We start from the raw sequence: 11832 nt of genomic DNA on the forward strand, positions 1-11832 counted from the left end.
ACCCCTTCAGTGGGAACTGGAAAGGGTGGTGCGAGAGGCTCAAGCCCAAGAGCCAGACCCAGGAGGTGGTCCCGCGGGACACCTGTACGTCCCTCAATCTGCCCGGGCCCGGGTCTTGCAGTGGGGTCATGAGTCTCCCTTGACGTGCCATCCGGGAGATGCTCGCACACTTGACTTCCTCCAACAGCGGTTTTGGTGGCCGTCCATCAAGGAGGATGTAAAGGTCTATGTGAAGGCCTGTCCCGTGTGCAGCCAGGGAATGTCTACACATCAGCGACCTCAGGGACTGCTCCATCCCTTACCCGTTCCCCGTAGGCCATGGTCGCACCTTTCTCTGGACTTTGTCACGGGACTCCCACCATCCCAGGGCAACACTGTCATCCTGGTGGTTGTGGACCGGTTCTCTAAGGCCGCCCGGTTCATTCCCCTGCCCAAATTGCCCTCGGCCAAAGAAACAGCAGAGCTCCTCATGAACCATGCCTTCCGGGTGTTAGGAATTCCCCTGGATATTGTCTCCGACCGAGGGCCCCAGTTCTCGTCCCGGTTCTGGGGGGCCTTCTGCAAGCTGATCGGTGCCACGGCCAGCCTATCGTCTGGGTTCCATCCAGAGTCTAATGGCCAGACAGAAAGGATTAATCAGGATCTGGAGACCACTCTGCGGTATATGGTGGCCAATAACCCCACCTCATGTGGGCTGAATATGCCCACAACACCCTCCAGTCCTCGGCCACTGGACTATCCCCCTTTGAATGCCAGTTCGGCTTTACCCCCCCATTGTTTCCTGAGGAAGTGTCACAGGTTGGCGTTCCCTCGGCCCAGCGTTTTGTCCAACACTGTCGGCAGACCTGGAGGAAGGTTAGGCGTGCCCTTCTTCAAACCTCCCAGAGATACCAACGTCACGCTAATCGCCACCGCCGGACGGCCCCAAATTTCTTTGAATGCGAGTTCGGCTTTACCCCCCCATTGTTTCCTGAGGAAGTGTCACAGGTTGGCGTTCCCTCGGCCCAGCGTTTTGTCCAACACTGTCGGCAGACCTGGAGGAAGGTTAGGCAGGCCCTTCTTCAAACCTCCCAGAGATACCAACGTCACGCTAATCGCTGCCGCCGGACGGCCCCTAATTTCCGAGCTGGTCAAAGAGTCTGGTTAGCCACCAAGAACCTGCCCCTCAGGGTCGAATCAAGGAAGCTTTCCCAGAAATACATTGGCCCTTTCCGCATAGCAAGGAAAGTTAACCCTGTTTCCTATCGTTTGTTTCTTCCCCGTTCACTTAGAATTAACCCCACGTTTCATGTCTCATTACTAAAACCTGTCTTGTCTTCTCCTTTTGCCCCCCCACGCAGACCCCCTCCACCTCCCAGGATCATCGATGGCCAGCCAGCCTACACAGTCCGCCGGATACTGGACTCCCGGAGGGTCCAGAACTCACTGCAGTATCTGGTGGACTGGGAGGGCTACGGGCCGAAGGAGCGCTCCTGGGTTCCAGCCAAAGACATCCTGGACCCAAGTTTGATCCGGGAGTTTCGCACCCGGAGGCCGGGGTGTTCTGGAAGGAACGTCAGGAGCCGTTCCTAGAGGAGGGGGTCCTGTCAGCATCCTACCTCCTGTAGTTTGTCTCCGTGCCCCTAGAGGTCCCCTGTTTTTTCCTCTGCCTAGTTCTTCCTCGTGTGGCCTTGTTAGCGTTATCTAAGTCACCTGCGCCTTGTTTTCCCCAGTGTATTTAAGTGGTGTATTTTTCCCTTGGTTCCTCACTCGGTTTTTGAGTCTTCGCCCTGCATCTCCTGCCTGGTCTCGCTAAAGCCTCTCTAGCTACCCCAAGTAAGGTTTCCTGAGTTGACTTTTTTTTTATAAATCTACATTTCCTGGGATACTGCCTCAAGTGTTTCGTTTGGGTACAACATTACCACTCCCGTGGATTAGTGGTAGATCTCTCAACTATCACGCCAGAGACCCGAGTTCAAGCCCGGTTTGTGACAGTATTTAACACAATTATCACCTTCAATTTAATTTTCTCATTATTATACTAAATCTATGTTTCTTAATGTCCTCTCACTACATCTAAAACAGTGTGTCCACAGAGAAGGGTTCAATCATTCATATGCAATAAAATGGATAAAAATGTTTTTTAATGATGAAAAAGAGCTTGTTTTATCAAAAGCAACACTTATTAATATCTCCTGTCAAAGCAAGGTTGTTTTTTAATGACACATGCATATTTAATACGATTTTAAAGTTGCGTCCCCACTTTTTGTCAACACCGTCAGACATTCAATAAAATGTAATAAAATCAGGGAATATCAGGGGCAGCTGTCACTCTAAAGGACCCCCTTGCATTAACCACCGAATTTTTGGAAGCGAATTTGGAAAGTGAAATAAAATGGACCGAAATTGGACTGTCGAATATTATACATCGTATTTTTAAACAGATTGAATACTTTGGAAGTGAATTCTGGAAGGTGAATATGAATTATTGAATTTTTTATTATGAAAATGTGTGTGAAATATTTTGAATTGAAATATTCACAGCTTAAATAGACAACTATGTTCAATTTCAGGACCTAAAAATGCAAGCCCTGGAAATACAAGGCATTAAAATGCAAGCATTGTTAATGCAATGCATTATTTTTTCAGTTAGTGCTATTCAACGTGCTTTTTTGTTTCAAAGACATATGGCATTATTTTTCTTCCATATACTAAATGGATAGAACATTGTCGTGGCATTGTGGCACTTAATAAAGAAAAATATTTAATGTCAATAGGCCAATGCACAGTTAAGCTAAGTGTGAACTGACATGGCAGAGTTTGTTTTTCAAGTGTTTATGTGTTGTCGCTTTGCTAGTTCAATTAATTAGTTACCATACAAATAAATAACCTCGCTGGCGCTCCATCGGACGGTTCACTCGCGTGCAGGTTGTACACAAAGCAGCGCTCCGCTCAAAAAACACTGCTTTATCAGACATTACATGCAAGATTAAATGAAAATGACATCCATTTTTCTGAAGACAGTCGGTTTCCTTCAGAAATACAGTGATATAAAAACACCCGCACTCAATGTATGGAAAACACTGTAGTCTCAAAATTGAAGTGTCAATTCTGCAGTTTACATCATTGTCCAGTATTGTACTGTCAGCAATTTATTATAAAAACGTTTCATAATTGTAACATACATATTTACATACATAATTACTCCGGTGCATGTGTAATAACTTGCGAAAACTTGAGGCTACAGCAGCACTTCTTCTTCCTCGTCGTCTTGTCTGATTCGCTCAACCAAGCTTTCTAACCACGACCTCGCCCCTCCCCACCCCCCAACCATTTGAACTTCCGTTGGCGGGAATTATTTTAATTATATTCTAATGGGCCGCTTTGTGATATCACAAAACCCGGAAAACAAACGCTGTAGTCCAAACGAGCCGTTCGTTGTAGTTCTTGAAAAGGGATTTTTTTACAACGAAATATCTCCCTTTGGAGTGGACTTTGAGATTTGTAAGTTTGAAGATCTTTTTTATGCCCAAACATACACACTACACATTGACTAAAATTCAAAAAGTGAAAAAGCATAATAGGACCCCTTTAAGGTTCACTTTTAGACTTTAACATTTGTAACTCATTAAAAAATAGATCACAGGTGTTCACTTTACATTAAGGTTCACTTTCACAGGTTATTAACGTTTATAACTCAATAAATGGTTCACAGGTGTTCACTTTACATTAAGGTTCACTTTCACAGTTTACTAACGTTTATAGCTCATTAATTAATGGTTCACACGTGTTCACTTCATATTAACGTTCACTTTTAGACATTATTAACATTTATAACTCATTAATAAATGGTTCACAGTTGTTCACTTTACATTAAGGTGCACTTTCACAGGTTACTAACTTTTATAGCTCATTAATAAATGGTTCACAGGTGTTCACTTTTCATTAAGGTTCACAAGTAACTAATATTGGAATAAAAATTTTCATTATTAATATTTCATTTCATGTCATGGTTGTGTTTTTATGTCCCCTATCAGTTTTATATCATTACTGTGGACAGGCGACTTTTGCGGAGAATCATGGGTAAGATACAGAGTAGCTTCTGGTAAGAAAAGTGACACGAGTCATGAGATATAAATGAGAAAAACATAAATACAAAACACTTCAGTCTCTATATAATAGTCTATTTTTGCTGCATCATAAAATAAATCAGGAATCTGGTTTTGAGTGAAAAAGTATGAATAAATGTATTTATTAAGCATTCCATTCATAAACACATTTATAAACATTATAAATAGTGTTTTCCCTTCATAAAGGGAACCTTAATGTAAAGTGTTACCAAAAGATATAATTTTGTTTGAGATTTATTGATCAGTATGTAAATATAGCTTTACTTCCTCACTGTCTGATTTGCGGAGACTTTACATGAAAAACGATTTTGTGTATCAAAAGATTTTCACTTTTACCACAATAATCTTATGATGATCTCTCTTTAATGAAACATTAAAGTATGTAATGTACTTTTTTAATCTTTGATTGATGCACCCTGGATTATTTTAATAATAATTTCAAGTGTGTTTTTTTTTTTTTTTTTTTTAGAAAAAAATATATTGTATATTTGTTTCAAAAGTTATTAGCAAATAAAAATTTAATAAAAGGGATGTTTATAGACACTACCCAAGAACTATGAAAAATTGTGCAAAAAGTTTTTATCATACAGTTCTAGTATCTGTAAAATAAGAGGGCTGTCCACACAGGACATCTTTTTGCATTCTATTGCGCCACTTTCCATTTCCATATGTAAATAGTCAGACATGTTTGACTTTTGCACTCGAGTCTTGCACATGACAGTAAAAAGAAATTAAACTTTTTTTAAAAATGTCTCTACTGTAGAGCTTGCATTCCATTGCCCTGCAACTCTGTAGGGTGTTCTGTGTGAATGGCCCCTAAGAGACACAGTATATGCCTCAACACCAGTGCTTGGCCTCTAAATCCTCCTTGATGGATGCCATGGTTGCCATTCATAACAGTGATTTTGCTATAGCTGGTAGTGTGAGGGTGCTGTTGGCAAACTTTTGAATGCATATTTCTGTAGTAAGATAAATAATCAGCCTGAGCTGGCTAAGTAGACAAACAGTTTAGTCAATGCCTAGTGGCATGTTGTACAAGCCTGAGCTTGGGGTTTATTGACTGAGGTTGGGATGCTTGGTACTCACAATTTTATTGTTGAACGAATCTATGATTCAGTGCTTTAGAACAATAGCTTAGATTTTTTATTTTTTTAATTGCTGATTACATTTTTTACAACCTGTGCCTTTGTTCAGGATTGTATAAAGAGACTACAGCACGGTTTGCGATCCAACATTTCACATCTGACAATGGCAACTGAGAGTGTAAGTGCCTCTTTCTCCCTGATTGTCCTTGTCCCACAGTTTGTCATGATGTTTTAGCACAATGCAAACTATCAGTGTTGTGTTTTGTCTGACAGATTGTGTTCTATGAAGACAGGAACTTCCAGGGAAGGTCCTGTGAGTGTAAGGGAGACACAAGTGACCTTCATTCTTTTTTTAGCCGCTGTAATTCTGCAAGGGTGAAGGGGGGCTTTTGGGTGCTGTATGAGTGGCCAAACTACATGGGCTATCAGTATATCCTGACCCCAGGGGAGTATCCAGATTATCATCATTGGATTGGCTTCAATGATTGTGTCCGATCTTGTCGTCTACTCAGGCATGTAAGTCCAATGGCAACACACATGATCACTTTGAATTGCTCTCAGTGAGTCTGTGTTTATAAGTAAACAGTGTGATTAGGTGTATACATAGGAACATCATTTGTGTTTCCTTCAGGTTACTGGACATCTCAAGCTGAAGCTCTTTGAGAGGCCCAATTTTAATGGCCAAACATGGGAAGTTACAGAAAGCACCCCGTCCATTCAGGAACGTTTCCTCTGTAGAGAGATCCATTCCTGCAAGGTCCAGGAAGGTCTCTGTGTGTTCTTTGAGCATGCAAACTACAGTGGCCGTCAGTACCTCCTTGAGAAGGGAGAGTACAGACGCCACACTGAATGGGGGGCCATGCATCCCACTGTGGGCTCTGTTCGTCAGGTCACCACAGACTGTTGAATTGAAAACTTGTTGTCACTACTACTGAAAAATATTGAAAAATAAAATAATTTGAAGAGGCATTCATTTATGTGAGTTGTGTCTATTTTTGTCTGGTTGCCATAAAACAATATAAAGCTGAAATACTCCTAACCTATTAAGTAAAAAAACATTCTTACAAGCTAGTTTATCATTTATAGTTCTATGAATGACTGCTTTGTAAAGTCAAATCAAGTCACCTTTATTTTTATAGTGCTTTAGTAAGTTTTAGCAACAGTAGTGTTGTTATTCAGTTTAATGTTGAATGTTAATTCAATTCAGTTCAATAACAGTGTTGATGTTGTAAAATTCATCAATTATGAAAAATTTTGATGCTGCTATAAAGGAGCTCTACAGAAGACAATAGTGTCATTATTCAGCTCAGTTCAGTTACATTCTAGTAGTGTTCCCTTCCTACAGCGTCAATGTGATAATATTACTGAATATTAAGTGTCTTTAGACCCCCAACTAAACGAGCCAAAGGCAATGATGGCAAGGAGCCCAAACTCAATCAGGTGACAGAAATGGAGAAAAAATAAAACCTTGGGAGAAACCAGCCTCAGTCAAGGACCAGTTGTCCTCTGGCCTAAATGAACAAACACAGTGTAATATTGAGCACTGAGTGGTATTTGTGAGTTCATACAGTGTGTGCAGCTCTTGAGCAGAAATGGTTTCAAGTAAGTTTTACGTATTTTATATTTTCTTAAACCAAACCCAATGAACAAGAGTTGTCTGACTCTGACATAAATCAGACAAACAACAACAGCAGTCCAATTCCTGAGCAACTTACAAAGCAAATCACAATCAGTTTTATCAGATTATATTACATTTACTGTATATAAGATTAAAGGAAGTTATAATTTAAAATATAATACAACATTCTATATATAATGTTCTTATCAGACAGTGTGTATTTAGACAGAGCAAAAAGCTATTTTCAGTAATTCCACACACTGTGATTAGATATTTTACTTTATAATTGCATAACAATTTGTATAATTCCATTTTTACCTTATAATAGCATATAACTTTATTATTTTTATTAATAAAGTTATATGCTATTATAAGGATTTACATAGCATCTCTCTTTATTTATGATATATGGAAATATGGTATTTGTTATTATTTGTACTTAATGCAACAGTATATACCACTATTTACAATGTAACGTTTAAAACTTAGTATACAGTAAATAGCCAATGTCTTGTTTTAATATTCTGTTTACACTTCTGTCTGACAGTAGAGCAAGAGTTTGGGGTGCAGCGTACAAACACAAATGCATCAGTTCATTTGGCATGTGTTACACCTCATTCAATATGAACATGTGGCTTGACGCCAATGCTGCTCCAACTATGCCAGTACCAGCATCTGGAAAACAATTTAATTAGCCCAATAAATATTTTCTGGACTCAGCCATTGCAGAATCAAAAGGACAGGGTTTCATACAATGGCCACTGCATTAATCTGCAGGAACAATCTAGAAACAATTGCAGTATCAGCTTTTGATGATGCAGTTGCTGCGGCCATTCATATAACAATGATTTGCCTGGCAGAGCAACTCAATGTGAAACATATAAATCTCGCTCATTGCCCTTTCAATACAAAGAATACATCAAAAGGAGGAATGAAATTAACCCCAAATATGGACAAAATGGGAAAAGTAAGACATATTTTGCTTGCATAAACTGGCTCTGCAATCTTTTCCTTGGCTTAACTATGTTTCTACATCTTCTCCAATACAGATTTTAGCCCAATAAATATTTTCTGGACTCAGCCATTGCAGAATCAAAAGGACAGGGTTTCATACAATGGCCACTGCATTAATCTGCAGGAACAATCTAGAAACAATTGCAGTATCAGCTTTTGATGATGCAGTTGCTGCGGCCATTCATATAACAATGATTTGCCTGGCAGAGCAACTCAATGTGAAACATATAAATCTCGCTCATTGCCCTTTCAATACAAAGAATACATCAAAAGGAGGAATGAAATTAACCCCAAATATGGACAAAATGGGAAAAGTAAGACATATTTTGCTTGCATAAACTGGCTCTGCAATCTTTTCCTTGGCTTAACTATGTTTCTACATCTTCTCCAATACAGATTATCTTTTATGAGGACAAAAACTTTCAGGGACGTTGCTTTGAGTGCAGCAAGGACTGCCCAGAGCTGTCATCCCACTTCAGCCGCTGTAACTCCATCCAAGTTGAAAGTGGGACCTGGGTTTTGTATGAACGTCCAAACTTCATGGGCTGCCAGTACATCCTAACCAGGGGAGAGTATCCTGATTACCAGCACTGGATGGGCTTCAATGACTCTATAAGGTCTTGCCGCATGGTGCGAAATGTAAGTCATGCCTGTTTGGAGAAACATAGCTGGGCTATTTAGCCCAATACAGGTCTATGTTCCTCCTTTTCAGCAAAAACGGTTGCCCACACCAACATATACTCTATGCCACACTAACCATTCAGGAACAGCATTATTGGCCCTAAACTCTGGCAGATGTGGAATAACACTCTATTGGTCCCTACTGGAAGTTTATTTTGATCTGGGAGGGGGTTTAAACAAAAAACCCAGTATGCATAAACTGAAATTATTTTTTGAATAATTCAATGCCCCATTAGTATAATTTTAGGTGATTCTAGATATGATTCTGCTCTTTCTACAGTAAATGGCCTATAAGAAATCAATGCATTGTAGTGGTATTTGGCTATCCACTCTCTCTTTTGTAGCATACTGCCATTTTCCGTATCCGTCTGTATGAGCGGCCTGACTTCCAGGGTCAGATTATGGAGTGCAGTGAGGACTGGCCCTCTCTCTATGACCGCTTCCGTCACCGTAAGGTACAGTCCTGTAACATTCTGGATGGGGCCTGGGTCTTCTATGAGCATCCTAACTACAGGGGACGTCAGTATTTGTTGGAGAGAGGCGAGTTCCGCCACTTCACTGACTGGAGTGCCATGCATCCTACTGTCGGCTCCATCCGCCGTGTTCAGGAGTTTCAGGTCTTTCAGTGTGTAGTTAATAGTTCCTTAACTATTTAATAAAAAAATGACACTGCGCTCTCCCAAAGCTCCAGTCTCCTGGTTTATTTTGTTCCACTTAAAAGTCAGCTGGCCTTCAAACAAAGCATTTAAATAAAGACCATGGAATTTTTATATTATTTTCAATTTTAAAAAAGCAATGTCATGAAATATTATTACAATTGTTTTCTATTTTAATATTTTTTTTAAAATATATCTATACTTGTGATAACAAAGATTAATTTTCAGCAGCCAATACTGTTGTCTTCAGTGTCACAATATCATGACCTTTAGAAATCATTCTAATATGCTGACTTGGTTTTATGCTTATGCATTTTGTTTAGGATTCTTTGATGAATAGAAAGTTCAAAAGAACAGCATTTATTTGAAATGTAACTATTGTGTTACCTTATAATTGTCTTTACTGTCTCTTTTGAGCAATTTAATGCGTCATTGCTTAATAAAAGTATTAAAGGGATAGTTTACCCTCACCTTACTGACCCTCAAGTTTACTGACCCTATATTAAATTAAATAAATAAATAAGTGTGTGTGTGTGTGCGTGCGTGCGTGCGTGTGTGTGTGTCAAATGTTAACCATTTTTTTATATATTTATTAATTGTCTTCTCATAGCTTTCAGCATCTGCTGTTGATATAACTCAGTACTCCCCTTTGTTGGTTTGTTGCTTCTGAATGGTCTCTTACAAACTTAGATTTTAAAATGTAATTTTTTTTTACTTCTGTTACATTTCATAGAATACAAGAAACCAGAATTTACATTTACATTTTAGCACTGTCATGACAAACTGTACATTTTACAATAAATAAACAAACAATGAATTAATTGAAATATATTTGATAAATACAGTTGCATGTAAACACTCATGAGTTTATTTAAAGTTTATTTATAATCTACATGACAGATGAAAAATCAGGTTGAAATAAATGGTTTAAAAATAAACTGCCTCTTCAGGCTTTTTGCAGTACTGACACTGAGGTCAGGAATTTTGTTTTTGCTACCAGTACCTGATCACATGAATATACATATGTTTTTTAACCGTTTGTATGTGAGAATGAGTGCTTGTGTGTTTGTATAGGCAGAGAGAGAGAGACATGAGCTGCCAGTTGTGTGAGTTGCTGGTCAATAACCCCTGCTAAATCTCCCCATACAATAGTTCAGGCCATGTTGATGACTCAGGAGCTTTTCCAGAGTTCAGCATATGCCCAAAGTTCACAATGCTGATGCAGACCAGAGAGGGACAAGAGTATGCTTGAAACAAAAGAGGATTTTTTTCTGCACAAAGGCCACCAGCAAGCACTTTTTTCCACTGGTGGGCCCACAGGGCAGCACGTATCTGTTGGTCCAGATTCCTCCATAGCCATCCAGCACTGAATGGAAGGATAGTTCACAAAGTTCACATACTAGTATTTGAGCTAGTACATTTTCTGCTAGCCTGACAGCGCCCTCTTGTGGTAGTCATTTTTATAACTTTTTAACATATGGTGCTCAGATGACTTTCCTTGACACATTCCTAGATAATTATTTTGGATAATTGCAGAGTTATTCAAAATCTAGTATGTACTGTAACCAGATTTTTTAAATTGATTTTATTGACATCCACTGTAGCCAATTATCATATTTAAAAAGAAATTAAACAATGTTGCTTTATATTTTATATTACTAACTTTGGGTTAAAACAACATAAAACAGCAGCAGTAAAGTATTTTCAATCTCCCAGCATGCCAAAGTCACACAACATGGTGGCAACACGATTAAAACCATTGCTGACTTTATTGGAAACTTCTAAGCATTAAACCTGTAATACTTTTTTCACAATTCTCAAGTTTAGTGACTAAAAAAATGCCAACATTGAATGTTTAGTGATTAAAGAAAATGCAACAGTGGCTTTCTGCTGCCAATAAATTTTTTTTGTTGTTGTTTGTTTAGTTTAATATTACCATATCCTATATAAATCATTAATAAACTACTCCAAATGATTTTTGAATGTACTGAGATTAACTAAATGAAGTGTCAACCTAGTTTACTGAGAAGAGTTTTATAGAGGTTAATGCAACACTGTAGGTCTTTAAATATGCATTTTCAGATACTTTACAAGGGCATGGTGAAGTGTGGGAATGCTCCAGGATCATTAAAGTGTACAGAGTGATAGAGACTCTGAGATAAACATATCCACATTTCAGTCTCGTAGCTTGCTGGGATGTCGCCTCAAGAAGGTCAAAGCATAACTGCTTGTAGTTTGTAAGTAGTAGTGAAATGTTTTTCAATATTGCAACAGCAAAAAATTCACACAAAACAAAATATGTATAAAAATCACGATTTTTATAACCAGTGACGTGCTACAGGTGTTACGTATCCGGTCCATGAACTTCCGTCTGCTAGCCATCAGAGGTCACCCTTTCCATTTTCATTGACTCTCGCACTACACACTGTTGCATATCACCCCGGACTACATATCCCATCATTCATTGCACTGATTGCACACAGCACTGATTGCACACAGCTGTTTCACAGTGTGCACATCACTGATTGCACACAGCTGTTTCATATCACTCACTCACTATTTAACACTCACTCTGATCCCTTCCCGGGGCTGAGTATTGTATGCGCTTATCGCCAGCAGTGATAGCTACTCTACAGAGCCCTCGTTAGCTTCCTAGCCTAGCCTAGCCT

At 39.2% G+C, this 11832-nt stretch overlaps 2 protein-coding genes across 5 annotated transcripts; both read left to right on the forward strand.

Annotated features, from left to right (window-relative positions):
• The first annotated feature begins 5105 nt into the window (after nt 1-5105).
• On the forward strand, nt 5106-6157 carry LOC107705158 (beta-crystallin S-1-like). 3 transcript variants are annotated; one of them, XM_016508313.1, is made up of 4 exons: nt 5106-5174; nt 5304-5372; nt 5468-5710; nt 5826-6157. In XM_016508313.1, exons 2-4 carry the CDS (start codon nt 5358-5360, stop codon nt 6099-6101), a joined length of 534 nt encoding a protein of 177 aa, XP_016363799.1. In that variant the 5' UTR covers nt 5106-5174; nt 5304-5357; the 3' UTR covers nt 6102-6157. The 3 variants fall into 3 exon arrangements, with proteins under 3 accessions (XP_016363799.1, XP_016363798.1, XP_016363800.1); XM_016508314.1 differs by having other exon boundaries at nt 5150-5187; XM_016508312.1 differs by having other exon boundaries at nt 5133-5372.
• Nucleotides 6158-7704: 1547 nt separating this feature from the next.
• LOC107705159 (beta-crystallin S-1-like) lies at nt 7705-9235 on the forward strand. 2 transcript variants are annotated; one of them, XM_016508316.1, is made up of 3 exons: nt 7705-7779; nt 8223-8465; nt 8852-9235. In XM_016508316.1, exons 1-3 carry the CDS (start codon nt 7744-7746, stop codon nt 9161-9163), a joined length of 591 nt encoding a protein of 196 aa, XP_016363802.1. In that variant the 5' UTR covers nt 7705-7743; the 3' UTR covers nt 9164-9235. The 2 variants fall into 2 exon arrangements, with proteins under 2 accessions (XP_016363802.1, XP_016363801.1); XM_016508315.1 differs by lacking the exon at nt 7705-7779 and adding an exon at nt 8042-8140.
• Nucleotides 9236-11832: the final 2597 nt, after the last annotated feature.

Source organism: Sinocyclocheilus rhinocerous, unplaced genomic scaffold (assembly GCF_001515625.1).
Source record: "Sinocyclocheilus rhinocerous isolate Xijiao unplaced genomic scaffold, SAMN03320098_v1.1 scaffold4189, whole genome shotgun sequence".
NCBI lineage: Eukaryota > Metazoa > Chordata > Actinopteri > Cypriniformes > Cyprinidae > Sinocyclocheilus > Sinocyclocheilus rhinocerous.